At 50.9% G+C, this 27,747-nt stretch overlaps 2 protein-coding genes across 4 annotated transcripts in view; one reads left to right on the top strand and one right to left on the bottom strand.

The window, feature by feature from the left end:
- Positions 1–6: 6 nt before the first annotated feature.
- On the top strand, positions 7–12,118 carry LOC108448365 (hydrocephalus-inducing protein-like). 3 transcript variants are annotated; one of them, XR_001864263.1, is made up of 8 exons: positions 7–402; positions 1,266–1,418; positions 3,307–5,225; positions 5,389–5,532; positions 6,015–6,314; positions 8,304–8,607; positions 9,774–9,873; positions 11,281–12,118. XR_001864263.1 is itself a non-coding variant. In XM_017741090.1 (5 exons), the coding sequence occupies exons 2-5, from the start codon at positions 4,062–4,064 to the stop codon at positions 6,093–6,095; spliced, it is 432 nt and encodes a 143-aa protein (XP_017596579.1). In that variant the 5' UTR covers positions 7–402; positions 1,266–4,061; the 3' UTR covers positions 6,096–7,316. The 3 variants fall into 3 exon arrangements, 1 of the variants encoding a protein (XP_017596579.1); XR_001864262.1 differs by having other exon boundaries at positions 1,266–5,225; XM_017741090.1 differs by lacking the exons at positions 8,304–8,607; positions 9,774–9,873; positions 11,281–12,118 and having other exon boundaries at positions 1,266–4,124; positions 5,082–5,225; positions 6,015–7,316.
- A 53-nt stretch (positions 12,119–12,171) lies between these two features.
- LOC103620336 (hydrocephalus-inducing protein-like) overlaps positions 12,172–27,747 on the bottom strand; it is a 39,200-nt gene continuing 23,624 nt past the window's right edge. Inside the window, exons 28-47 of the mRNA XM_017740835.1 lie at positions 26,804–26,963; positions 26,527–26,699; positions 26,184–26,382; positions 25,405–25,504; positions 24,757–24,856; positions 24,073–24,241; positions 23,550–23,788; positions 23,151–23,223; positions 22,293–22,518; positions 21,713–21,945; positions 20,958–21,109; positions 19,819–20,062; positions 19,170–19,278; positions 18,323–18,577; positions 17,836–17,978; positions 16,934–17,155; positions 15,563–15,723; positions 14,936–15,039; positions 13,434–14,356; positions 12,172–12,606 (exon numbers count right to left, since the gene is read on the bottom strand). Coding sequence (XP_017596324.1) covers positions 14,016–14,356; positions 14,936–15,039; positions 15,563–15,723; positions 16,934–17,155; positions 17,836–17,978; positions 18,323–18,577; positions 19,170–19,278; positions 19,819–20,062; positions 20,958–21,109; positions 21,713–21,945; positions 22,293–22,518; positions 23,151–23,223; positions 23,550–23,788; positions 24,073–24,241; positions 24,757–24,856; positions 25,405–25,504; positions 26,184–26,382; positions 26,527–26,699; positions 26,804–26,963 — 3,403 coding nt within the window. The 3' untranslated portion in view covers positions 12,172–12,606; positions 13,434–14,015. The remainder of the gene's footprint in view (positions 12,607–13,433; positions 14,357–14,935; positions 15,040–15,562; positions 15,724–16,933; positions 17,156–17,835; positions 17,979–18,322; positions 18,578–19,169; positions 19,279–19,818; positions 20,063–20,957; positions 21,110–21,712; positions 21,946–22,292; positions 22,519–23,150; positions 23,224–23,549; positions 23,789–24,072; positions 24,242–24,756; positions 24,857–25,404; positions 25,505–26,183; positions 26,383–26,526; positions 26,700–26,803; positions 26,964–27,747) is intronic.

Here is a 27,747-nt window from a genome sequence, read left to right on the forward strand (position 1 = left end):
TCTTAGAGGGTTGTGAAAAGCTGCTGCATCCACAGGCACCAACGCCTGTGCTGGCAGCCTCCTTGCAGGACCCCCTGAGAATGCTAAGCCTACAATTCCTGCATCTTGTTTGTGCCTTTCACCTTTGTCCTGGGGATTTTTAGAAGTGTGTGTGAGTTGCCATTGTGGTGGATGTTAAGGAGTTTAAAGTTTCTTCAAAGGTCCCTCTGAAGGTGCATTTGATTCTGTCCCTTTTAGAAACGTGAGGAAGATACTCCTGTGTTCTACTCCAGCTCCAAACCCTGTGGGATAGTCCAGCCTTTCAGCGTAGCAGAGATTCCAGTTACAATCGAAGCCCAAAAATTGGGCAAGTATGACACCAATGTCCTTATTGGCGTGTTCGGGGATGAAGGAAACCCGCTGGTGAGTGCAAGGGGAGACGTGTGCCTTTGTGCAACTCGTCCTGGCAGGGTGCAAAGCGTACAGGGATTCTTCAGGGAAAACAGGCACAGGCTGGTGTGGAGAAGGACAGAAGGGATTGGTGGCATACACAGCTCATGCCTTATAGGTGGTAATCTCAGTGTCTGACACAGCATATCGTTCATCTAAGCTGGAATTGAGGATAATTTTAGTTAATTAATCTTTAAAATGCTATTAACTTTGGAAACATCTGTTTAAAAATGTCATCTCTGTGAGCACAAAAGAGGATGTCAGAAGATTCTGGGAACCTTGAGCTTTCTGTAAAAGAAAGGAAAGCTGGCATTTGGAAAGCAGTTGCAAGGATTTAAACATCTTAAAACATATGGAAATGATGATGCCAAATCCCCTGGATGGCACCATCACACTGGGCCAGTGTGGCACTGCATGTAAATCAGTCAACAAGGAGGGCCAGGCAGTGCAGGCTGTGGCAGGGAGCCTGAAGTTTGACAAAACAGTTGCTTTTAACTATCATGCTCCTTACCTTAAAGAGGAGGGTTTCTCCCCTCCAGAATAACCAGTCGTTTAACTGTCAGCCTGGTCTTAACTACAGAATTTCTTGCAAGCTTTTACCTTTGGGCCAATAATTTGTAGTTTGAAACTTTCTCTTACCGTAATCCTTTTTAATTCAGAGGTGAATGTCTTTTTTTCTTCTTCCCCCCAAAAGCCCAGCTTTCAGCTGGAGAGTGATAGTTGTCCCTAAAGAAATAACTTGAGGAGGATTGAGCTGTTTAAGCCTTTTTAGCTTTCCCTGTTGTGGTTTGTTTTGGTTTTTTTTCCAAATCTTTCTTGCCTGTTTTCTGGAACAGAGACAGGTTTTACGGAGCACTGGAACACGGGCAGACATCTACCCAAGTCCAAGACTGATAGAAGTTGGCATGATCGCGGCTCTACATCGTAATACACACACCTTTCACCTCGTCAATGAGGGTTTAGTCGCTGCAGACTTCAGGATGAAGATCGTAAGTATCTGGGAGGCTGTTTTCCAGGGAAATTGACTGGTCAGTAGAAGCCATTACTTGGTTTTTATATGTAAGATTGCCATATCGTCCTGTGTGAGAGGAGGCAAGATACTCCAATATTCCATCTGAGCAAGGCAAGAAGAACCTGGCTCTGGGCTGTTTTAGCTGGGGCAGCCCTCAGTGAAATCAGGTGCAGAGGTATTAGAGCAGAAATGAGTCTGGACTGTGTTGACAAGTTCTCCCTTAATTTTATGGAAGGTCTTTAGCTGTGTGCACATTTTTGGAGCTCTGAGATCAAGAGAAGCCGGTGGCCCTGTGCTCCTGACAGGGCACGGACTTCCCCATGGGTTCCCCTGCTCCATCTACATTTGCTTTGTGCCAAACTGCTGTTAATGGCAGAAACCAGGGGGTGAGATCTGCCCTCAAACTGCTCGTGGGGAGGCAAGTTTCACACACCTGCTGTGGGTCAAAGCAGTAGGGCCCTTGCACACAAATGCACCCGTGAGGCTTGTGCAGCCCCAGAGCCTGTGGGCTCTGTAGCAGTGAATATCTCGGGAGACCTCCTGCAGAGAAGGGCTGTTTATTTCGTGGGGGCCACACAGGGGGATGAGCTGCAGGGCCAGAGCTGGAGCTGCTCCTCTGGCAGGAGGAGCAGGGCTGGTGCAGCCGGGAAGGGTGCATGGCTTGGGGCTGAGCGCGGTGTGCTCCCTGCCGGAGGGGAGATCTGGGAGAGGCTTGAAAAGAGCGTTGAAAAGAGGTTTGATCTTCTACGTATTGGGTGGGTTGAACTTGTGGAGCTTGGGTAAAACCTGACACTGTGGACTTGTTTGTGTCCGTGGATAAAGCGTCAGGCCGTGTGGGAGAGTCCAGGCTCAGCCTCCTGGGCCAAAGAGGAGCGGGGTGAATTTTCCTCTTGCTGCTTTTCCAGCTGTTTGGGGCATAAACAAACATAAGCCCAAAGTGGGGGATTGCCAGGGCAGCTTTCCCTGACTCCACAATGAAATTCTGCTCTCCACCTCTGCAGGGAGCAGAGCACCTTGGCTGGGTGTGGCCGGCATGGAAAGGATGGGGTTGGCATGCTCGTACCAGGCACTGACCTGCAGAGCTGTGTCAGTCCAGCTGTGCTGCTGTAAAGGCTTCGCTGCCTCCCCTGGGCAGTTCCAGCTCTCCTGCCCCATCTGCAGAGGGAGGTCCATGAGAAACCAGAGGATGAGAATGCTTAGGAAGGCCATGCCATGCCCACAGGGCACGCCTTGCAGGTGTTTTCCTGCTTCCTGCTTTCCTGCTCTGCTCTTACCATTTAGAGCTGACTTTTCCAAAGCAGAGGGCACTGGGGCACCCCTCTACAGCTGATGGTCAGTGGGAAGCGAGGGCTTCGGTCCTTTAGGGGATGTTGAAAAGCACTGACTTGGGAAAGGAGACTTTGGGGTTTTGCTCAGCTGGCTTTGCAGAGTTATTCCTGAGGCTGTCAGCAGTGTCCTCCAGCCATGTGGCTGCTGGGGTGGGATTTGAGCAGTCCTGGCTTCCTCTGGCCTTGAGCCTTTGTGCAGACCCAGCTCTGCTGTCGGGAAGCCAGGAGAGAGTAAATATTTTCCCTTGGCAAGCAGTCCAAAGAGAGACTGGAGGGTGAATAACCGTCTCCTGAGGAGGAGCATCCCTTGGCTTGATCAAAAGTGGGACAATGACATGAGTCTGTTAAAGGAAGGTAAAATACAGGTTGTATACGCTCTTGGAGAGTTGCTGTTGCCAGACACCACAGCTTAGATTTAGGGAAATTAAACCTTTATGGTTTTTACACTCGTCTCCTTAGTCTTCCTGTTTCCTGCACCTCACAGTAGAGCAAGGTCTGTGGTTTCCATCCTAAGTTGGTGTTTGGCTTGTCTTACAGGCTGGCAAATGCTCCTGCTGGAGTATTGAACCCAGTAAAGGAGTGGTCCCCCCTAATGCTGAGGTGTCTGTGCTTGTCACAACAAACCTGAACGACACAGTCCAATTCCTCGACGAGGTGAAGCTGTCCATTGAGAACAGCCCTGTGACCATCCTCTCTGTCCGGGCTGTGGGCATTGGCACCACAATTGTCACCGACAAACCTCTCGCTCCAAAGCTTGACTTTAAGCCTCACTTTCAGGTAGGAGCCTCTCAGCTTCCCCTTCTCCTGTGGGTTCAGCAAGGAGCAATTTTTCCATAGTCCTTCAGGCTAGATCTTCATCAGTACTCAAGGTTGCAGCTCTGTTTCCCTGAAACCACAGGAAGTCCTTTAGAAATACGTCCTCTGAGAGTCACTAGATATCCTGGAAAGCCACAGAAATGGAAAAGCTGGAAGACCTGTCTGTGGCTGAAGCTTTGAGCTTGGGCCGCCTTTTGGGCGGAGGTTTTATTGCAGACTGTGCAGTCAAGGAATGCCATCAGGGTGCTGAAGCTGAGTGATCACAGGGAAACAGCAGCTCCTGTGACATCTTCCACCTCTGCTTCTCCTCTAGCTTCAGTCCCTGCCGTTACCAGTTCAGAGTGACAAACAAAGGACGACGCATCCATCGGCTGTACTGGACCACTCGTCCCCCTGCCCTCGGAGGCACCAAGAGTAAAAATGCTTCGCAGACCCCCAGAGCTGGCAGCCCCGTGTTTAAGCTGCGACCGCTGCACATGGACCTGAGGCCGGGCCAGACTGTGGAGATGGTGCTGGAAGGCTGCTCCAGCACTTCCCAGGTGAGGCCCCTGCCAAGGGCTGAGCCTTCCCTGTCAGGTCCCCTCCACTGGGGCTTCTTCTGCAGTCCCTTGACGTTTGCCTGGGAAAGGAGCCAGTGACTTGAAGAAACTGTTTCAAGGCCAGTTGCATTCCTTGCTGGCCACCATCAGTTGCTACGGCTCTTTTGTGTTTCTATAGCTACCATAAACCCAACCTGCTGATCCAAAAAACCAGGCTGAAGGAAGTATTGCTCCTTTGGGCAAACGGGAGGTTACCGCTGTCCTGTGCTGAGGCAGAAACGAAGAGCAGAGAAACTGAGTTAGACTAGAAGCCCGGGCAGGAAGTAAATTTAACTAGTGTCAAGTGGTTTTTGCGAGGGAAGCAGGGAGTAAAACGAAAGCCCTGTGAATGGCAGGAGTGCCTGGGAGCAGCATTGCTTTTCCTCTGAAGACAAACACAGGCAGAGGGCTGGTCTAGCCCTGAGTCCCGGAGGCGAAAAACACAGTGTGCCAGCTCTAATGATCAGTGTGTGTGTGATGTCCATCTGCGTGGGAAAGTGTTCCCAGGGATCATTAGAATTGACAAATTGACTTTTGTCAACTTTTCTATTACTGCTTGCCCCAGTCTCTCGGGGCAGACAGGTTTTGCAGCACCCTTGGAGAGCAACTCGGGAGATTTTAGCAGAGTCTGGAGGTGTTCTCCTACCCAGACCTTTCTTCCTAGGGGAAATGCAACTCTGCAGAGAAGCTGCCAGCTAACCCTGGTATGCATTCCCTGGCCCCAGGAGCCCTGGGCACAGATATTTAGAAGAAATAGGTGGCAGCACAGAAGGAAAAGAGGGCTATTGAGGAGAGCAGAGACTAATTACAGTCAGTCCTAATAAGTGACGGGAATAGGGCCCATGGGAGGCTGGCGAGCCAGTGTGGGGTGTTTGGCCTGCCAGCACCCACTGGGTGACAAGTGACTCTTGCATGCAGGAGGTGAAGGAGCGGCTGCTGTGTCACGCCATGGTGGGGAAAGAGGGCGTAAAGAAGCAGATAATGCAAGTGGATGTCAGCTGCGAGTTCATTTGCCCTGCTGTGAAAATGTCTTCTAGAACAATCACCTTCTGTGGGGAGAAGGTAAGTCTCTGGATTGCATCCTGGCATTTAAAGGTGTATCTGTTAAATTGGCTGGAAGTAAACAGAGATGCACTTCTGGGGTTGAAAAATGTGAATTGCATTGGAAGGGGAAGGAGGTCTGTGGCCACTTGAGGTTGTTTTTCCTTGTCTCCTGTTGTTGTAGAAACCCAGCGATGAGCTGACTCTGCAGTACCAGCCTTTGTCTTTAAAAAACACCTGTGCCCTGCCACTCGACCTTCTGCTGTACTTGGAGCAGCCATTCATGGTCTGCGATGCGGACCAGCAGCTCCTCCCTGCAGATTCCAAGGTGAGCATCTGTGGGCTCCTCCAGGGGGGTTTGAAGAGGAGGGATGTAGTGGTGCCTTTCTGTTGGGAGGTCCTTGAGTCAAGAAGTTTATTCTGTAGTGTCAGCAGTGGATTGGCCTGAGCTGCTGCATCAGCAGAGCTGCTGAAGGAAGCAAAATCTCGTCTGAATTGGTAACATCCATGCTGGCTCTAAGACACGAGGAGAAGGGAGCAGGAAAGCAGATCGGGGCCAGGCATGCAGTAAAGGTATCTCCTGGAAAGCATCCCAGCTCTCCAGCCATCCCCTTGTATTGCTGCTGAGCACAGAAAGGGTAGCCTGAGAGGATCTTGGGCCAGAGTGTGGTGCCTGCAGTCAGACCCTCACTGTAAAGAAATGAGGGTGAACTGAGAAGCTGGGGTCACACTTTCAAGGTTTACTGTTTCCTGCTGTCAGACCTTGGGACTTGATCACAAAGGTGATTAATGCTCTTTGTCTCCTTGCAGCCCATGACGCTGGATGTAGGGGAGGAACTTCATCTCTGCATCCAATTTAACCCAGCTTATGAGAACGATTTGAACAGCTGAGTAGCAGAGAGGGCTCTCAGGGTGCGCTTCGTGGGGCACCCTCATGAGGAGCACATCGCTGTTTGGGGAGAAGTCCACTTCCCGAATCTCCGTCTCCAGGCCAAGGCCGTGGACTTCGGCTGCATCGTGAATGACACTAAAAAAGTGTTGTACATGGAGATGACCAACTGCAGCCCAGTTCCTGCCCAGTACCACTGGTCATTCCGGATGGACAGCCAGGTGAACACCATAAGGCACCTTTGCCCTCTGCTTAAAGCTCTTCTTCCTGGTGTCCTGTTTGTACTTTGCAAAGACCAAGGACGTTTGCCTGGGATTTGACGAAGTGTTTTTCAGTTTTCCTTGTGGAAATAACACTGACCAGCCATGGTCAGGCTGGCAGTTCAGGGAATAGGTGACCTCCAGCAGTTTGACAGTGGGCTGGAAACAATGTCCTCCAGCCAAACTGGGATTGTAAGACATTGCCAACACCTTTCACAGAGCCGATAACCTGGAGCGCTGCTTTATCTCTGGAGCGACAAAGCCATGCTTAGGCACTTGGACAAGCAGATCTATAATGTGACCTCTCGTCCTTCCCTGCCAAGCTGATTTGTAGTGCTTTCCTACAAAGCACCTACACAGAACATGGTGCTGCTGTCCCAGTCTCTTACTGCTGCTTTGCCGTCGGCCCCATAGTGGTTTTCTATGGGAAGGAAAGCTTCTTTCTCAGACCTCTGTGGCCTGAGGGAAAGACCACCTTTAACACCTGTTAAACCACACTCTCCTTCCCAGAGCAGCTCTTTGGTGTTTGACAGAGATCAGCAGGTTCTGCAGCTTTAGCAGTGGCTGCAGCTGTTGAGGGGAGTTCCTGTCTGAACAGCCCTGGAAGCAGGGCCATCCAGGGCTGGGCTGTGCTTCCCAAGCCCAAGAGCAATCCTGCACTCATACTGGGGCACATCTAGGAACACATTTTGGGCAGTTCCTCCCACTGTGACCTCTCTGCAGAGTGCAGAAGTCTGAGCTGGGCAGTTTCCATGACAGAAGCGAACGGTTTTTCCATAGTGCCCCAGAAGCCAAGCCAAGGTAACCACTGGGCATTGAAGTGCTGCTGTTACCAAGAATGGAGCTCATCCAGAAACAGCTTCCTTTGGGGCATTAGGATCTGGCTCAAAGGCGATGACCTCTTGTAGGTACAAAAATGCTGTTAGTGAGGATCTTCTTGTTATTTTCTAAGTCCGTGAGAGATTTTTCTCTCTCACAGAAGAGGTAGCAGGGAATGTGAACAACCAAGCCACCTGCAACCTTGGAAAGTCTTGTTTATGGTATAAGTAGAAAATATTTTGATAATGGATGTTTTAGGATTTTGGCCAATCACCCCCAAGGGGTGGCTGGTCCTTTGTCCAATTAGACTATGAAGAAAAAAGTCTATAAAGGAGTTTGTAAAATAATTAAATAAATCAATCTTGCTGCACAATTCCTGCCTGCTGGATCTTCTCCTCCTCCTCCTCCCTACGGCTGCGGGACACGGTGATATACTGTAGGAACCAGGCCTGTGGTAATAACCTCTGTAGCTCTGAGGAGGGTTGTGTTTGACTGTGTGGGGAACACTTGCAGCCTGGCACAGTGTCAGGCAGGCACGGCTTGAGTGTGTCCCCAGCGTGGCATTAGAAACACAAGCAGAGCACCTGCTGTGATACAAAGCAGGGAATGTGACCTGAGTTACCTGGGGGTGTTGGAAAGTATTAACTTGCCCCTAGCCCTCCCAGCAGTGTTGGGGAAACATTCCAGATAAACACCAGGGAGAGCTGCAGAGCTTCTGGCGTTGGCCTTGAGGGGGACGAGGAAGGGTTGGCGCTTTCAGGCGTGTGCCAGGGGGGCTGTGCTGGCTCATCACTGGCCAGATCTGCCCCTTGCTGTTTTAGTCTCACTTTTTTCACAGTTTCTCTGTCTTTTCCTTTCCTGCTGTGCTGTTTGCCTCCCCATGAGATCTTCATCTCTGTCCTCTGTAGTTCCTCATTGCAAGCAGTTACCAGCTGGCTGCACCGCTGCAAGCCCAGCATCATCCCTGGGCTGCTCTGAGCATGGACCTGCTCCAGTCTGCTTTGGCAGTGGCTGTTACTGAGCTCACCACACCAGCACCCAGCCAGGGGCTGCATCCCGATGAGGAGCTGCTCTTGCAGGCATCCCTCTCTCCCATTACAGGGCCATGACCGCAGTTATGTTATTTTCCAGGTTCCTCCCTTCACCACCTGCATTCAAACCCTGGTCATAGAGGAAGGAGCAAGTGTTTCCAAGGAGACGCTCCAAGTCTGCAGGTGTGGAGGAGCCAACCGAAGCCCTGCAAGCAATGCAGGATCCTGCCCAGGAAGATCCTGCCCAGGAGAATCCTGCCCAGGTGAATCCTGCCCAGGAGGATTCCGCCCAGGGGGATTCCGCCCAGGGGGATTCCGCCCAGGAGGATTCTGCTCAGGAAGATCCTGACGAGGAGGATCCTGCCCAGCAGCCAGCAGATGCAGAGGACTCCCTGGAAGCAGAGGTAGATTTTCTTGCACACCTACCACTTGTGTTGCCTCCCCAGCTTGCCACCAAAAAGTCATGCTTGTGCTGACCTCCCTTTTTGCTGCCCTGCTGTCCTGTGCCGTGAGAGAGGGCTGGGCAGCAGGGCCAGTAGCTGGACATGGGGTATCTGGGGAGGGAGAAATAGGAGAGTTTTGCTTGGAGAAGCCCACTCACTCAGATCCTACAGACCTAGGCTGAATTTGGGATTTTCTTTTGGCTTATTTTCTTTACAATGTCAAATGAGGTCTTTATCTGCATCGTGATGAGAAGGCTTCCAGCTTCCTGTGTGTGTCAAGCCATGATGAGCCCTGATCTCCATGTACCCGCTTCCCAAGCCGGCCTGAGCGCTCCCATTTCTGCCTTCACCCAACAGCTGGTGTTGCAGTCACAGCCCCAGAGGTGTCTTTTATAGAACAAGCCTTTGCAAAGTGACTGTCTCTTCCTCTGAGCAAGGAAAAAGGCCTTTGCTCTGCCAACTTGCCTGGTGAACATCAGCGCTTTGGAGTGGGAAGTGGCCCCTTGTTCTGCATCATGTGGAACAGAGGCTGCTCATGGGGCAATAAAGAAAAAGATGTAAGGAAGCACAGAGGAGTTTCTCAAAGCCCCAGTGTTGGCATTAAGTTTAAGGAGAGGGGTTGTACCTGCCCACACACAAACCCCTGTTGCTTTAACTCTGCACATTTTTTTCTGAATCAGGGGAAACAAAGCCCTATAGATGCAATGAATAGCATGGCTGAATGTTTTCAGACAGAAGCCTAAAATCATCTTTATTTCCTGGTTTTTGCCATGTTGGATGCACGAGTAAACCAGGGAAATTCAAGTGGCCATCATAGAATCCTGGAACGGTTTGGCTTGGAAGGGACCTTCAGAGACTATGTAGTTCCAACCCTGCCTGCCTCAGTGCTGGGGGCACCCAGTTCCCTCGTGCAAGTTTGATGTAGGAAGTGTAGATGGAGCCCAGGTCTGATCTGTGAGTGGGCTTGGACCCACACTCGACTGCTGGCATGGACATTTCCACACTTGATTTGTGCCCAGGGCCCTTCTGCAGTGCTTCTGGTGTGGTGAGGTGGTGGAGCCTGCAGCAGAGTGATCTTGCTCAGACCAGCCAGCTGCTCACTGCAGCCCGTGGTGCTTGTTTTCCAGGAGCTATCATGCACTGCTGTGGAGTCTTGGAGGCTGGTGGGGAGGAGGGGGACTGAGTCGATTCACAGCGGTGGGGCACCTCGACTTGGGAAAGCAGGAGGTAAGTGGGAATCTGTCTCACTTCCATGTTTCCAGTGTGGAAGGTGGTTGTGTAGCCCCCACTCCCACTGGTGGCCCTCAGCATAGCCCACAGAGGGGCCTCGCATCCCTCCAAGCCCATCACAAAGCTCTGCTGAAGCAGCTGGTCACTGGAGAGGCCATGTGAGATATCTTGTAGGGCTGCCCCAGAATGCTCCCTGTGCAGCACCTGTGGAGGGCATAGCTCCCATTTACCTCATCAGGTGGTTGACAGGAAAGTTTTGTAGGAACTTTTGCTGTAGCAGCTTGAGAGAGCAGCATGTAGATCAGAGAAAGAGGGAAAAGCCTCAGAAGTCAGATGAGCTGGGCTGGAGTCCTTCCCCCAGCTCCAAGGGCTCCCGCCTCCGAGTCTCCTGTTTATCTGAAGGCAGCAAGAAGTGTTTCTAAAGGCAAGTTCTGCAGCAGAGAGAATTTCTTGCTGGCTTACTTTCATGTAGTGTATACTCATCGTTAAGTGACGATGGGAGAAGATTTTCCCCATGGTCCCTCCACTGGTCAGTGGCACGGACACAGGATGAGAACTGGGTGATTCTGGCTGTGTTTGGGGAGTAGGCCCCTCCAGAGCTGACTGTACTTTACTCCAAGCCACAGCTGCTCTTCTGCATGCATTTCCACGCTCAGCACCTCCATCTCTCCTCCCCTCCCTCCAGTTTTTCGATGTCCTGCCCCTGTGGGGTGTGCTGCCGCTGGGCCAGAGCGAGCTGGTCACCTTCAGCTTCTTTAGCCATGCCAACATTGTCGCCTGTGTCACAGCGCTGTGCCACAGGGAGGGGGGCCCCACCTACGAGGTGGAGGAGATCAACCAGGGGCTGCAGGTACTGCACGCTTTTCCTGGCACAGCTCCTTGGCTTGGAATCACGGCCAGTGGGTTCCTGCCCACCTCGATGCCAGGCTCTGTCCCCTTCTCAGCTCCTCTGTTGGCTCTGGGGCTTAGAATACAACCTCTGAGGGATACATCCAGCATCCAAGCTGGTTTAAAATGGCCATCTCCACCCCTCCCCTCGCTGAGGGACATAATGCCCTCCTCTTCAAGGCACCTAACACTGCCTCCTGGGGCAGGCAGGGTCCCAGTGAAGATGTCCAGAGGGACATGTCCCTGAGACATCCTTCCACTGATCTGCTCCTAAAGCTTGAGCTCCAAGGAGATGCTCTTGTCTAATGCTCTTGCTTGAGCTAGGGAGGAAGTTGGGCTTTTCATCTGAAGAGAATTATAGCCCTGACTTACTTTTCTTATTGGTGTATGATTCCATGAAGTGTTTCTCTCCTATTCTGGAATGTAGGGGTTAAGCAGGAAAAAGTGTTAGTTTAAAAAAAAACTTTGCCTATTTCTTATACCTGTATGATGGAGACAACATGGTTTCTTCTCCAGTGGTCCTGCCAACCTTGCAAGTTCATCTGAGGATAAAGAAACGGAGTCATCTGTATGTTCTTCAGAAGACAAACCTTGAAAAGTGCAGTCCCGAAATTGTTTCAGAAACTGGGAAGCTCTTTATGAAGTTGTTTTCTCACTCTAAGCCGATGAATGCTTTTACATGTGATGATGTGGAATTTCAGTTACTCTGTAGGACTCAATGAATGAATCGAAGAACCTACTACTGAGTGATAAGAACCTTGAGGATTGGCATTGGCACACCTCGTTGAGCAATAAAGCAGGGAAAAAAATGTCGCCTCAGTAGAGGGGGCCCTTTCACCATCTGCTCAGATGCCTCAGGGGAAACCCAGGGCCCTTTTCCCCTCCAGGGGAGCCTCTCCAAACCATGTTCAGGAGCTGGGCTGCTGCTGCCCAGCCCCGCCCTGCCTCTGCAACTGCTCTGGCATTTTTTGCTACTCTGTGGCCCCGCAGCCCCTGCCTGCCGGGACGCCCCGCAATTCCAGCTACCGCTGTGGCGCTTCTGTGGAGTTTCTGATGTATCTTGTTTACCACTCTGGGATTTTGCTTGTCCCTGCTGTTCCAGCTTGCTGCTTCCAAGGTTGCTGCTACAGCTGATTTCGCTATTCGGAGGGGCACCGGGACTGGCTGCCCTGTGAGTTGTAAAGCAAGCCCCTTTTCCATCCCTTCCACCGGTGTGTCTGCCAGCGTGGGGGAACCATCGCACGCGCCCTGCCCGGCCGGGAGCCACCAGCGCGCCCGGCGGAGCTGCACTGAGGCCGGGAGAGGCTGGGGCTGGGTTCTGCTTCTGTTTGTTGTTGCTGCCCGTGGTGTTGTTTGTTTGCATTGCTATACATATTAGTAAAGAACTGTTATTCCTTTTTCCGTATCTTTGCCTGAAAGCCTCTTAATTTCAAAGTTGTAATGATTTGGAGGGAAGGGGGTCACGTTCTCCATTGCAGGGAGGTCTCACAGACACCTGTCTTTCAAACCAAGGCAAGCTGACAGTTAATTTGATGCTTTAACAGTTTATTAACAATATATTGAAGAAGTCATAAATAGGTAGTTGAAAGCAAAAAGAGTTCTTCACTGGAGCTTGGAAGGGTGGCTGCAGTGGTCTCTGGTGAAGAGTGGGAGACCATCAGCAGCATAAGCCGTGATGCTGCCGGCTCCTTCCAGATGCTCCAGCTGCACAAATGCTGTCACTGAGGTGTTGGTTTCCAGTGGACCTGCTTCTTGGGTCCTTGGCTTTTCTCTGTCTGCTCCTGGGCTTTGCCTTTCACAATCACACGTGCTTTCTTCTGAGTTGGCTTCAGGTTAGGAATCCTAGGAAGAAAGGCACTGGTATTAGCCAGACAAACACTTCCAGCCAGCTGCTTTTTTGGCTCCTTGCAGAGCACACAGTGTTACATCCTCTCTCTGTGCAAGCAGTGAGCAGCAAAGTAAACAACTGCACTCGCTGTGTGGAGGCTGCAGAGGTGGAAGGGCAGGAATATGACCAGTTAAGTGCCTGGGGACCAAGTGCAACACACCATGTTCTGTGTAGAGAAGCAGGCCTTGCTTGTCCCAAAAGGAAGCAGAGCTAGGGACTGGCTGGTTCCTTGACAGCATTCTGGATCTCTCATTCCAGATTTTGCAACCCTCCAGGAGCTTAATGTTTCATACAGTGTCTTTTCCCAGTGTCTGCCTGCTTGCTTTTACCAAGGCCAGATGATGATCTTTCTGTGCTCCTGTATGTAGGTGTTTCTGCTGCCTCCCTGGGGCTGCTTGTCTCCAGGCCCACCCTCCCATCCCAGTCAGAGGGACTGAAGGGGGGGTGTTAGGGGGATGAACCAGGCTGTGCTTGGTGGCACCCAGCAACAGGACAAGAGGCAATGGGCAGAACCTGAACAGGAAGTTCCACCTGAACCTGAGGAAGAACCTCTTTCCTGTGCAGGTGACAGGTTGCCCAGTGAGGGTGTGGAGTGTCCCTCACTGGAATTATTCCAGAGCCCTCTGGAAACAACCCTGTGCCATGTCCTCTGGGATGACCCCGCTTGAGCAGGGAAGAGGGACCAGATGACCTACTGTGGTCTCTTCCAACCTGTCCCCACCCTGTGATTCAGTGATACCTATCAGTAGCATGAATTGGCAAGTGCCCAGACATTTCCCACCTGCACTGCATGATGGTCTTAAACTTCCCCGCGCACTCCGGGGAGAACCGCACGTGAAAGGTCTGCTTGTGGCCAGGAGCAATGGTGCCCTGGGAAGGGTTGATGGAGAATAGGTCATGGACGACATCTGGGAAGACTTGCAGGGAGGAACCAGCATGCTGCAGAGAGAGGTGCTTTTGCTGCTGCTTGGAAGGCTGCTGCTGCTCCTGGAAATAGTGCTCCTCCTCCTCAAGATCTTCCTTTTTGGAATCCTCCTCCTCGGGATCCTGATGCTGCTCCTCAAAATCCTGCTCCTCTTCCTCCTCAAAATCTTCCTTTTTGGAATCCTCCTCCTCAGGATCCTGCTGCTGCTCCTTGAAATTCTGCTCCTCCTCCTTGAAATCCTGCTCCTCAGAATCCTGCTCCTCAGAATCCTCGAAATCTTCCTTTTTGGAATCCTCCTCCTCGGGATCCTGTTGTTGCTCCTCGGAATCCTGCTCCTCCTCTTCAAAATCCTGCTCCTCCTCTTCAAAATCCTGCTCCTCGAAATCCTTGAAATCTTCCTTTTTGGAATCCTCCTCCTCGGGATCCTGCTGCTGCTCTTCAAAATCCTGCTGCTGCTTCTCCCTCGAAATCCTGCTCCTCGGAATCCTGCTCCTCAGAATCCTCGAAATCTTCCTTTTTAGAATCCTCCTCCTCGGGATCCTGCTGCTGCTCTTCAAAATCCTGCTGCTGCTTCTCCTCGAAATCCTGCTCCTTGGAGTCCTGCTGCTGCTGCTCCTTGGAATCCTGATTCTGCTTGGCAAGCAGCTTGGCAAGACGCTGTTGCTCCTGCTGTTGCTCCCGCTGTTGGTCCAGCACCTCAGAGGGATGCTTCTGCTGCCTCCAGAAACGATGCAGCAGCTTTCTGCAATGCCTTATGATATCAGAGGAGAGGAACTTGCCTGCAGAGAGGAAGAGGACATCTTTCAAATACAAAATCCTATGCTCCCAGCAACTCTGCCTCCTGCTGCAGGTGGGTGGAAGAGAGCTGGGGATGCACTTGGAGCATCTCTGGACAAGTCTTGAGCAGGAAAGAGAGCATCTGGGCGCAGGGTCTCTGCCTGCAGCACACACTCCCGTGCCAAAACAGGAGGGTTGGTTTTAGACAGTGACTTTGCACTTGCCCTGGGGTGGGGAACTGCACACAGACAGTGGCTGCAGGGCAGCTCACTCGTTACCCCATTGTTTTTCCCAGTCTCAGACTTCCTGAAGAGATGACCTGATGTCCCCCTTCCCACTCCTGACCCACCACGTGGCTCTCCCCAGAGCCCGGCTCTGCTCCTTTGTGGAGCAGAAGTGGCAGAGCCAGAACAGAAGGGCTGAAAGGCAGCAGGGGGCAAGGAGAAAATGCTCCAGCTGCAGCTGGGAAGATGCTGATGAAAGTGGATGTGTGGACAAGGGTGAAAAAGCAATTCATGTTTTGGGGTGAAGTGGCAGGGTCTTCTCCCCACGCCCTCAGCTACCAAGTGAAATGCCCTTACGCATCAGAGTCTTCGAGTATGGCTTCTTCACTGCTTCTTCACTATCTGCACCTTCCACCCAGGAGTATTCCAGGGCTACCTTTCCTGTGTTGTGCATTGTGAAACTGAAAAGCAAGGAGAAGAAATAAAAAGAAAACATCCAATAAATATAAAGCAAATAGCACAGCAACATTGTCTGATGGACTCCTGGTACCACTTTCTGCTGAGGAGCATCTTCTTCCCCAGGCAAAAAAATCCTGCCATGCTCAGACTGCTGTCCTGGGTGGCCCAAAAAAGTATTTCAAAGTCTGGAAGTTTAAGAGGAAAGGGCCAACACATGGTGCCCAGGATGTCAAAGCTAAGGGGCTTACTCTGGACTTTAGGTCTTGGTTTGACTGCAAACTTATTCTTGAGCAGATGAGGACAGGGGACATGCAGTGAAAGCAAACCCATGGCTGTTCTCAGCAGAAAGGCATGGCAGCATTGAACCTCTCCTGACCACCATCTCCTGCTTGGCTTTGTGTACACGTAAAGGGGCCTGTGCTGATTTTGGCTGGGGTAGAGTTTTGGGAAGCAGGCATGGGGTCAGCCAGCCCTGGGCAAAGGCAGTTCCTGTTCGCAGGGCCCTGCCTGGCCTCCAGCACTCACGTGGCCGTCCTTGTCTGGAAGGGGAAGGTATCGTTGAACCGAACCACGACTCTGCTCAGTTTGAACTCGGTGTAGGCAACAAGGGCACTGAGGTACACCTCGGCCTCACGGCTGCTCTCCTCCACCACAGTGTAAGCCAGTTCTGGGACCGTCTCGACCACCTGGGAACAGAGGAGGGAAGAATCACTGAGCAGAGCCCAGAAAGCCAGGCTGAGAAGGGAATCTTTTGGCCTCCAAGATCAGCCTCATACAGGGACTAGAAAGGACCATTCACTTTTACTTCCCTGGAAAGATGACCAAATGGGGACTGTTCTGCTACAGTATTTGTTTCTACCCACTGATCAAAGCAGTCCCCACCACAGCTGTTAATATACCCATGAAGGCTATAGCTGTGTTCCAGTCCCTGTACTTCAACTTTGTAGAGGGACTGACTTTTTTCCTGGTTCCCTATAAATCCAGCAGGTCTCAAAATTAGGGTTAAGTTCCCCTGCTGGAGCTCTGTGGATGGAGAACCCCAAGACTGAAGAGTTCTAGAAAGCACTTTTTTCTTCTTGTCTTAGGAGCAAGTGCTCTCCAGATGTCATGTGTGGAGCAACAGCCACACTGCTGGGAGCTGGGAATGGGCATTTTGGGATGTGAAAGATCTCACCAGGAAAGTCTCCAACCGCAGATGTTCTGATAGAAAAGAGGATGGTTTAGAGGCCTTAAAATGGTCCAGAAACTCAGAAAGAACCTTCACCCAAGATGAGTGTGTTTGGCAATGAGAGTAAAAGCAAGAGCTTCTGGAGATGATCCTTTTCCAGACTCCTCCATACTGTCGTATAGTGCCTGGGCTACTCCATGATGAGATATCCCATACACTACAGAGATCACAACCAAAATCTCTGGTATCCATGCAGGCAGAATGTGGAGCTCACCAGCACATGCAGAAGAGTGTTTGTACTTCTCTCTACTTCAAAAGAAGAGACAGAGTGCAGCAGACTTAAGTCCTTGTTGGTGAAAAGGCACCAAATTGGATGAAGAGATTGCTAACACCATAAAATGGGATAGAATCATAAAACATTGTCTCCCATGCAACACGGGCTGCAACACTTGTGCTTGTGGCACAGACTGATAGTTTGTGTGTGGCTAAAAGTCTCTTGTCAAAAGGCTTCCCCCTCTCGTGTGAGTGTATCTGGTCACTGTGTATCCACCTCTCCCCTAGAGTGAGTGTATCTGGTCACTGTGTATCCACCTCTCCCCTAGAATGCACTGCTGGGGAACCTCACGGCTGTCCAGTGTCCAGAGGAAGCAGGAGCTGCTCAGTGGTGGTGGTATGGTGGCTCTTTTTGTAAAAGCTAGGGTGGCTTTTTTTGCTGTTTTGCTTCTTACCTTCTCATTTTCAGGCCATCTGGCACCTGGGAGTTTCCTGGTGGTATCCTTCCATGTGACAACACGCATTCCGTCGTCCCAGTCCTCAACCTTCGTTTGTGGCAGCGCACAGTTGATCTCGGCCACCTTACATTTCACAAGATGCCTCCTGAAGGTGGCTGGGACATCTGATTTCAAGGTCACTGTGATACTCTTGGCACAGCCAGGGTGGAGGTGCCCCACCTAGGGAGAATTAGGGAGTCAAGACCAAACTGGGAGCACTGCCAAGACTGGTACTGACAGCAAAAGGTATTAGCGCAGTAAATATCACCGTATCCCGCAGCCATAGGGAGGAGGAGAGAAGATCCGGCAGGCAGGAATTGTGCAGCAAGATTGATTTATGTAATTATTTTACAAACTCTTTTATAGACTTTTTTTCTTCATAGTCTAATTGGACAAAGATCAGCCACCCCTTGGGGGTAATTGGCCAAAGTCCTAAAACATCCGTTGTCAAAGTATTTTTCTACTGTACTATAAACAAAGGTAGCAGGTGTTCATGGTTTATAAACTCTGTGAATATCCTCTGTGTGAGAGAAAAATCTCTCACGGACTTAGAGAATAGCAGGAAAAATTCTTGCTAGCAGCAATATTGTATCTACAAAAAGGTACTGATGCAGTGAGCAGCTATGCCAGGAATCTGCACCTCAGTGTGGATTTATGTGAAGTTTGATAGACAAAAGTATGAACAGAAGGTTCCACCTCCCATAACATGGAGCATTTTCTGTCCCAGCCAAGCCAGGGACTACATCTCCTATGTGGCACTAGAATGGGCTATCACTGGTACGTGAGGACTCCCTGCCAGCTCCTGGGTACACCAGGGCAGGGCTTGAGCAATGGGGAAAGGCAGAGCAGTCCACACTCACCTTCGGGGAGAACCGGAATGGGGCATCTGCCTCCCACTCAAAGCACATGACCTTCGTACGGGTGCGGTTGGTGATGGTGAAGGTCCTGCAGTAGGGCTTTCCAACATGACAGTCCCCAAACTGGATGTGATTCACTCTGACAGCTGTTAAGGAGGAGAGCAAGGGATCTCAGCATGCAGCGAGGTCCACCCGCTCCCCTCACGTGCACAGACACCTGTATGTCCAATGCTTCCTTGCTCCAAGCCTTCCTCCCTCTGGGACAGAGCTCCCCAGACAGTTCCCCATCCCACCACTTTCAGGGAGACACCCTGACACATCCCTAAGCCAGCGACATGCAGCACAGCACACACTGCTCTGCATGCATGGCTGCCACACCCACAGGCCACCAAGTCCAGTGGGTGACAGCCAGGCCTGGCTAGAGAGAGAACACACATGATGAGACATTTTCCTCTTCCTTGCTCCAGCTTGGCAGCCTCTCCTCTCTTACCATCAATGATGTTTTTCTTCACACTGCTCTTAGCGTTCCTCTCCTTTGTGTCTTCCTCTAGTCCATCGAGGGTGAATTCATCCTTGTGGCCTTCACCCACCAGCTCTACTCGAATCTTGTTAGAGTAGATGTTCCCCAGTAACACATGTATGCTCCCTTCCAGACGTTGAGCCAGGGTGGGTTTGAAAATGACATCAAACTCTGCCACTTGCCCATGACGCAGAAGCAGGAAAGGCGTCTTTGGGTGCTTGCTCACTGCACAGCAATGGAAATCAGAGTTAAGGGCTACAGCTGTACAGAGGAAATTTTTCCATAGGGTATATGAGGAATAAGAGGTTGAAACCAGCTGCCTTCTAAGCACGTGTTCTCCCCCCAGTGGTTCCAGACCCTCTTCCTATGTTCACAAGACTCTCACCTCCAGACACATCACCATTTAAGCAGCTTAACCTCAGGTTAATGCCCAGCCCACATTCCATCTGCTTCCAGCCAGCTCCAGCCCTATGGAAAGCTGAGCCAAAGAGTGCTTTTGGCAGAAGCTGGCTGGCTGTGTGTTCAAGGGCTGCTCCCGTTCAGGCTGGTGCCTTCCCACATGCGGCAAAGACTTCAGAGGGTCCACTGAGGTAGTGACAGTGTGCCACAACTCAACCCACCATGTCTAGGAGAACAGAAGAACTTCCTACAACTTGCTAGGAGGAAAGCCTGCAAAGAGTCCTCAAGAAAAGCTTGGGGGACAGAGAGCCCAAGGAAAGAAACTGGGTCTAACATCTGGCTGCTGCTTAGACAAGCCAAGAGCAGAGCACACGTTTTCCCTCTGTACGTGATCACACTTCATGGTTAATGAACTTACCATTTTCAATGGAGTCCTCTTCCACATTTTCACTGTGGAATCTCTCGAGTGTGGCTTTCCTGGCTTTCAAAAAGAACACTCCCTGCTCATCCTCCAGTTGTAACATAAACTGAGAAAAGGGAACACAGAGCACAATGACGCTGGTGTGAGTACAGGATGGCATGTGGACTGGCACTGCAGTGCTGCGGGTCCACCATGGGAACCCAGCACCTCCCTCCACTACAAACAGCACTTAGTACATAAGTTAAGTCAAACCAGGAAAAAAGGGTGGATAGAACTGACACAGAACTAAACAGGACAGATAGTAATAAGCAGAATGTAATTAAACCACAACTAAGTTTACTTAAAACGTACTAAATTGGCATCAAATACAATCCAACGGAACTGGGAAATCACACATGTCCCTGAGAACAAAAGGGGACCTGAGAGACGGGGGAAAATACTCCACCACCTTTCTTGTGTTCAAATTAAAGAAGAAAAACTGGACAGAAAATTTCCAAGAACTCCCTTCTTGGAGAACAGACATCAGCCACTTGCTTAAAAAGAATTTCCGACACCTCTTCCCAAGTCTGCCACATTTTTTGGGACCCTTCCCCCATGCCACAAGCACTGGGTCCCAAACCAGACCATTCCTTGAGCAGGTCCTCACCTGGACAGGTATGATGCCATTGTTACAGATGACCAGGGGCAGCATCTCTGAATCCCCCAGCTGGAGCCTCTTGAAGCGCAGCACAGCATTTCCCCTCCGGCTGCGAGCACTTGGGCACACGACTGTCACCTGTGGCTCATGCCCCCTCCCACTGATGGTGAAGGTCAGGTGTTGGGGGTTAATTTTCAAGGGGATGCGGGGCAGGAGAGGCACAGAAACAATTTCAGCTGGCACTAACCCATTTCTCACTGGGCAAGCAAAGCCGCAAGGACCACCCACAGTGTTTTCCCTGCCTGGTGCTCCTGTACCCCACAACACAGCCTCCCACCAGCCCCTTCCCAGTCCACTCAGGGCCATTCACAAGAGGAATCTGTTCCAAAGAGCCACAGCCTTCCAGAATAACAGTCAAAAATGATTTCACTTAATTGAATCATGCAGTACAGCAGGTAAGAAATGAGGCACCAGATGAGATATGGCAGATCCCCTGGCTGCAATGAGATGAGACATATGTAACAAAAAAAAGCACAGCATGAAAGCAGTACAAGAAAAAGAAGGCAAAACTAAATCAGCATCACCATCAGTAAAGATTATTTCCAAGAACAGTAAAAAAGCAATTGCTTATTAGCAATTAGACTTCTCTTGCTCCAATTCAGCCACAAAATGGTTGAGGAAGAGCAGGTCAAAGCCCCAATACACAGATCCCAGGGCAGAGGAACTGGGCTCCTCTTTCATACCAGCTCCAATCACTACACAAAATAGCTTAATAAATGTCAGGGAGTCACAGAGGATCACTTAATTTTACAGAAACAAGGAGGGAATTGTGACTGCTGACTTGCTGGCACAGAAACTGCTTCATCTAAGTCTCTGTCCTTGGAAATGCCCAGCTCAGCTGCAGCACATCTCAGTAACTTCCAGTTGGCTACCTAATGTTGCCCTGTCTTCATAGTTCCTTGTACAGACTAAACCATCAGCCTCATTTTTCTGCTCTGCTCTAACAGCTACTGCCTCCCAGATCATCCCATGCCAAGCACTCTGCCTAAGGCTGCTGAAAGCATTAGAGTTAACAAGAGGTCTGTGCCTTCCCAATGGAGAGGCAGCTTTCAGAAAGGCCTCCCCCAATATTTCACAGGGTCAGTTACCTTTTTGGGATGACAAGGGAAGCCTTGAAGGTGCAGTCGTAGTTCCGCTCCTCTTGTGGGGTGAAGGTCACCGTAGCAACGGCATAGGATGAGCCGGGAACAGACAGCCTGACTGGATGCAACTTGAAAATGTTGTTGACAGGGCTTTTATCCTTGGGGGAACCCACAGAGCAGTGTTAGGAGAAAACACCTTTCAACATGACACAGTTTTACTCATAAATGCATCCCTGAGAACAGCCCCAGACAGTGTGCCTTCTTTCCTGCTTCCCTGGGCAGGCTCCCTCCCTCCCAGGGAATGCTGACCTTGTGCTAAAGCACTGTGTGTTCAGAGCACTGGCAGCTGCTCCAGCATATATGGGAGGTGGGCATATATGGGAGGTGGGCACTGCATGGAAAACCCTGCAAATAACCTAGAACTGGCCTTTACTCAGAAGGAAGAGCCAGGGAGCCTGAGGAAATGCTCTGCTTGGAGCCCTGGCATGTCAGTTCCTTACAGCCCCTCTCTGAGTGCGCTTCCAAGAGAGGTTCAGAAGGATTCGCTTCTCCCACCGAAGACCCAGAGGTGTGAGCCGAAACATTGCCCGAGACATGCACAATTCAACACAACTGTTCCCTGGCTCTGCTGCTCTCCCCTGCAGTTTGACCTGCACTGAGCTAGACTAGTCTGGGCCAGAGGAAGCAATGCATCTGGAGAACAAAGCACGCTCTCACACAGCCTTTAGAGGGTAACCATCTCCTTGGCCTCCTGTTCTTACCTTTCCGTGCAGGGGTTTGATGGAGAGGACCACGTCACATGAGAGACTGCTTGCACTGTAGATGTTGAAATGAGCTTCTGCCTGTTGCCCAACCAGAACGTTGCAGAAGATGAATTTGTTCTTATCTCTGATGAACAGGCCCTTGCTTTTCACTGACTGCAGCTCGTGGCTGAGGTTGGTGCTGCTGCAGATCGGGTACTTCTTGAAGATTAATGTGACGTCCTCAACAAGTGCTGTGGACAGACCAGAGGCATGAGCATGGAGAAGCCTCCCCAGTGAATTTATCTGGACACTGCTGGCCTCTCAGAAGGCTTGATAAGCCCTTTCTGCCCGGATGACTGCTAAACCCAGCCTAGGGTGGGGGACCTGGCTGTGAGGGTGGAGCTCAGTCAACCTCAGTCTTAAAGAACATTGCTTTCCTTTTATCTTTCCACACATCCCTCCCAGCCTGGCAGGGATGAGTCCACTGGTGGACTTGAAGAAGGCTGGAACCTCTGAGGATTTTAAGGTGGGACAGCAGGGCCAGTGTGCCTCTGTATCCAAGCAGCAAGTGTAGGTGCTGATCGGCAGCACCTCTGACCATGGGAACCTGTGGACAGTACGTACCTGGGGGCATCGGCAGTCAGGGTAAAGGTAATGCCGGGGGGATTGTCCATGGGGTCTCTGTTCGTGATGTCAAAGTAAACGTGCTCCTGACACGTCCTCTCCTGCCCTGCGAAGCACTCCACTGTGATCTTCTGCTGGCCCCACGGAGCGATGGAGCCGGAGCAAGGGGACACCATGAACGTGCCAAGACTGAGGTGACCCTGCAGAAAAAGTTCCAGGAGAGGCTGATGCCTAAGAGCTGTGCCTTGAGCACCCCAGCAAGGAGTGAGTATGCCCCGCCTTGGCCTCCAGCTGGGCCCAAGCACCCAGTCCCAGGGCAGGGAAGGATGACTCCATGGCCCAAAGGCAGCCCAAGGCTGAGACCAACAAGCCAGGAGGAGCTGCAAGCCTGTCCCAAGTGGCAGAGAGGAAGGAGTTTGAGTGTAAAGAATGAAGGTGGTAGCTGTGATCCTTCAACCTCCAGATGTAACACAGAAGAGGCAGAAATAGCTGTGAGAAATGATGGGAGAGAGGTAGGGGACTGGGAAGAAGAAAAAGCAATGTTGTCTGAGCTCTGCTGACTGGGAGTTCAGTGGGGGATGTTTTGGCTTCTGTGGTGTTCACAGACCTATGCTGGCTAGCAGCTACCAAACACAGGAGCTGCTCTCCTCCTTTGACCCCACAACTCCAGGTCAGAGCCAGAGTACAGGGCTGTCAGTGGGACTGAGCAGATAATGGCCTCCACCCTGCAGACCACGTCCCACCCTGTGGCAATGAGCCCCCAGCCTGGGCACAGCAGCCTCTTCTCACATCCCCTGCAGCAGCACTTCTTGGGGGAGCAGGAGTCACCCACCTGTGTCACAGCGCTTGATCTCCTTCCCACTGAGCGCTTTGGAGCCAATAGAGCAGATTCCCCTTGCTTTGAACTGAGAGGAGAAAGCAGAGGTATCTGTCATGCTGAGCTCCCCTGCCTTTCTCTGAGGCCAAAGCTGGCCTTCCTCCTCATGGAGGAAAGCCTTCCTGCTCCTGATGGCTCACAGAGAGCAGCCTGCAGCACCCATTGCTGGACAGAGCAGCTCTACCACCAGCTTCGTACTATACATGGGGATACTGAGGCATTTTTTTGCTCTCTCCCCAGGCCAGGAATGCAAATGGATGATTTGCATCCCTGGTCAGCCCAGTCTGCCCCATACCAGCCTTGGGGTGGTGCCTCCTCAGACACCTTTCTCTGGTGGTGCAGGGCTTCTCGTACCTTTCTCTTTGCAATGCAGGTGCATCCTTGGGTGCTTGGAGGATGTGGAATTTGAAGCTGAGCATGCCTTTGTTCTCCAGTATGACAGTCTGGGTTTTCCTGGTGCCCTTGACTATGGCACCAAAGTTGATGGGCGAGGCAGGCTGAATACTGTACTTGCTGTACACAGCTTCTGCTGACACCCTCACTGGGATGTTGGCAACAATCTGGCCTCCTTCACCTGAGCGGGCATCTATCACCTGCATCCACAGGAAGGGGTGGTAAACAAAGCAGAGGCCAGCCTCTACCCCTGCCCACAGCCTCCACCCCAGGCCTCCAACAGTTTACCCTCTGTGTTTAAACACCTCCTCCAGAGTCAGATTCTCAGCTCCGCTTAGGAAGCCTCCCAAATGGTTTTGAATAACTTTTTTTGTGTATGTAGGAGAGAGGATTGCCCAGTAAAAGCCTTCCTTCCAGAAGACACCTATCCTGTTTACGCTCCCAAAACACTGTGTGGTAACACAGCCTGGCCCAGGCAGCTCACCTGGCAGTATAGGATGGGTGTGTTCTTGAGGAGGATTTCAGTTGTGGGGTGGAAGAGCATCTTCACATTCACACCAGGCTGGGAGGCAATCAGCATGCCCGACTGAGGCTCAATACTGAAGTGAGATACCAAGTCTCGCATCCTGGGACCTGCACCTTTCAGTGTGAAACTGGGGAGAAAGGGAAGGAATGGAGACCTCTGCACTTAAAAGTACAGGTGCCAGCAGCACAGCCAGGACTTTGCATAGAACCAGAAAAAAAAGAAAACGGAGAGTCCAGCTCTGCTCAGGGAATCCTGGACCTTGACAGAGAGTGCAGACAATCACGAGGTTACTGCAAGAAACCTTTACACTGAGATTTTTCATTCACTCCTTTACAGAGTCTCAGAAAGAAAAAAGAGGTGGCCATCAAATAAAGGCAATGAATTTCAGCATTTCAGTGGCTGAAATTTCTGGGCCTCTCGTTTGTGTCCCCGCTGAGCTGTGAAGAACTGCTGGTTTGTGGTTGTATTCTCTGGTAAAATAGTTGAGATTAGAGAGCTGAGGTTTCGTATTTACCATGAGGATTTGTATTTACCATGAGGATTTGTATTTACCAGCATGGAAACAGGTTCTAGCCACTGACAGAGGGAGAATGCAGGCCTAGGAACCTGAGGAAATGCTCACTACCAGGCAGCTGGACTCACCTGTACTTCATGTCATATGACCCTTTGTTCTTTAGACTCAGGACTTTTGTCAAATTGTCCAGGACATTAATGGTTCCAAATTCCAAGCTTCCATCTGGACCTGCAGAAAACCCAGAGAGCAAGGTCAAAAATGGTATTTGTGAGCTGCTGCAGCATACACCAGGTCACAAGCTACATGGAGGTCTCGGCACAAAACCCTTTTCAGCAAGTTTCTGTTCTTGGAAGTGTTTTCTAGCTACTTGTCTGCCCTTTCTCTTCTTACTCAAAATACTTGCAGGTTTAGTAGCTAAGGAGCTTGGCTTCCATTTCCTCGCTTCCAAGCACAAATCCAATTACTTTATATGCTGTGCTAAGCCTGTGGGAGTTGCCAACTGCCTGTTCACGTCACTGTTGTTTCAAAGCCCCCAAATCCAATCTGCACATGAAGCTGCACACCTCAGAGTTCAGATGGGAGAGACTTAAGGCTGTCAGTGTGCTGACAATGCTTTACTCCACGCAGCTTGTGGGGTATGTGCTTTATGTATCCATGCCATCCTTGCATCCCATCCCATCCCGTCCCGTCCCATCCCATCCCAAGTGCTTTGGTTGCCCACTTCCCAAGGTAATGTAGTGCACCTGGACTACTTTGTTTGGGAGGCATCCACTGACCTTCAGGCATGTCGATGCTCAGAGAAACATCAGAGACCTCTGCAGAGATTTTGATGTTTTCAGCATGAACAATCCCCAGTATGTTTTCTGTATCTGAAACCTGAGGCAGCAAGAAACAAACACTGTTCAGAGTGCTCTTTTGGTAGACAGCCCGTAAGTCCTTGTTTCTGCTGGCTGCATCCCTCATGGCCTCCCCAGCTTCACAAGCATTGGTGGACTCCCAAGCTTTCCTAACTTGTTCATCTCATGGGCTGCCCCAGTGGAATTCTGCTGCAGTAAAAAATCCTATCAGCCCAACTCTGCACTCCTACAGCAGGGAACACTACTGCTAAAGCATCCTTGAGAGACACAGGGATGTAAGAACAACCCCAAGAAGCGTGAGGTGTCCCAGAGCAGGTGGCATTGACAATCCTCTCTGAAATGCAGCCCCCCTAAACCATGGGGAACAAAATCCCAGAGGGAGAGTTCGTTCCTCTATGCAAGAGGTTCAGACAAAGTCCAGGAGGAATGTGGAGATCATGCTGCAGTCTGTACAACCAAACAACCACCTTCACCCATTCCCAGGGACAAGGTGGTTGTGGTACAGGCTTGGGATGCAGTGTCTGGTTATCTGGGGGGATGTGGATGCACTGCATGTTCTGCAAACACTGCGTAGAGGCAGAAGTTGGGGTCACAGCACCCTTGCATCTGTCAGGTGCAGCTCTTCCTGACTCTGTCCCTAAGAGCACGCAGCTGCTCACTGTGCCCTGCTCTGTCGGGCAGGGCACAGTCCCTCTTACCTCTAGTCGGAGGGTCTTCTCAATGCTGCCAATCTGCCTGGCAGTGAAATTCAGTGTCACCTCCAACTCTGAGCAGGGATCAATGATGCCGTTCTCTTGTGACAAGGAGAAGTCCTCAACAAGGTCATCCAGCCCACTAAGCTGCCAGGCCATGGGCAGTAGGGCGTTGTTTTTCAGGACCAGGGTCCTGCTGTCAGTCCTGCAGAGACAGGAAGGCACTTGGCATCAGCTGCTGGATGGTCACACCACCCTCGCCACCGAATGCAATCTGGAGCAGCTCCATCCCTGCCCCAGAAACCAAACATTTGGTCACACGTCTTGGAGTGCTTGTGGGATGACTGACCTGTGCAGAAGCAACTTGTCAAAAGACAGCTCCTGGGGGATGACCTCCAGCTTCATGAGCACCCCATGGCAGGACAGGCTGAAGACCCCATGGGTGGGGTTCTTCTCAATGCAGCAGATGAGTTTGTCTTCCAGGAAGCCAGAAGAAGTGGGGTACGCCCAAATGGTCAGCTCCTGGACCCGGCCGCATGGCAAGAAATGGAAAGAACACTGGGGGTGAGCAGAGGAGCGGCTCCTGGGCACTTGTGTGGTGCCTGCTCTACCTGCCCTTCTCCTACCTGCTTCTCCTTTGGTTGCAGGGTCATGCTGGGAGGGTCCAAAAGGAACGTCTCTCCTCCCTTTTCATTCCCAAAGGAGAAGTGGACCTCTACTTCCATGGGGGAGATGTTGAGGATGGTTATATTCTCCGAGTTGCCAGGAAAGTTCTGGGCCTTGTACCTGTCCACAAAAGGGGAAAAAGCTGCAGAGGAGACTGTGGCCTTGCCACACATCGAGGAAAGCACCATGTGCCAGCAGCGGGAGGTGGTGCTGGAAGATCCACTCTAACAAACAAGTGAGGGAGATGGATCCCAGTCAGGGGCATGGTCGTGTGCTCAACCTTGCCTTACTTTGATGCCTTCCCCTGTACTTGGTGCCTCCACCCCAGAAGCCTTATGATGCACAGGCCACTTCAAGAGTTTTTAATACAACGTAAATTCAAAGGTGCCTAGAAAAATAACAGTACACCAGGCACATGGGTTCTTTCCCCTTCTTTCTTGGGGTGCCTTCCCTGCAGGGTATAAAGAAAGGCTTTTGGAAAAAGAGTTTAGCTAATCTCTTTCAGAAAAGTCATGAAACTGCTTTGGATTTCATGGGTTAGCTCAAAGTCTGAGGAAAAGAAATAGAAAGCATCAACTCCCAAGAGGAATATGAAAAGATAACAAATGACCCTTCTCTCAGGTGTGGAAATGACTTTGGAGTGAAAGAGGCACACAGAAATCCCAGACCATCCATCAACTTGGCTAAAGATTGTCTTTGGTTTTTAAATTATTTCAATTTCATTTCCTTGGGTTAGCCCTAGCCCTGCAGAACTCCCATGGGGACAAGAACTTCATGTTAAATATTATTTTAAAAAAAGTGACAGTAAAAGTAGAACTACACCAATAGCTTCAATGACAACGTGTTTAGGCAGACTTTATCCAGCAGTGAGGATGCAATGTCATTACAGGAAAATGTAATTCCT

Source organism: Corvus brachyrhynchos, unplaced genomic scaffold (genome assembly GCF_000691975.1).
Source record: "Corvus brachyrhynchos isolate BGI_N302 unplaced genomic scaffold, ASM69197v1 scaffold26, whole genome shotgun sequence".
Classification (NCBI taxonomy): Eukaryota; Metazoa; Chordata; class Aves; order Passeriformes; family Corvidae; genus Corvus; species Corvus brachyrhynchos.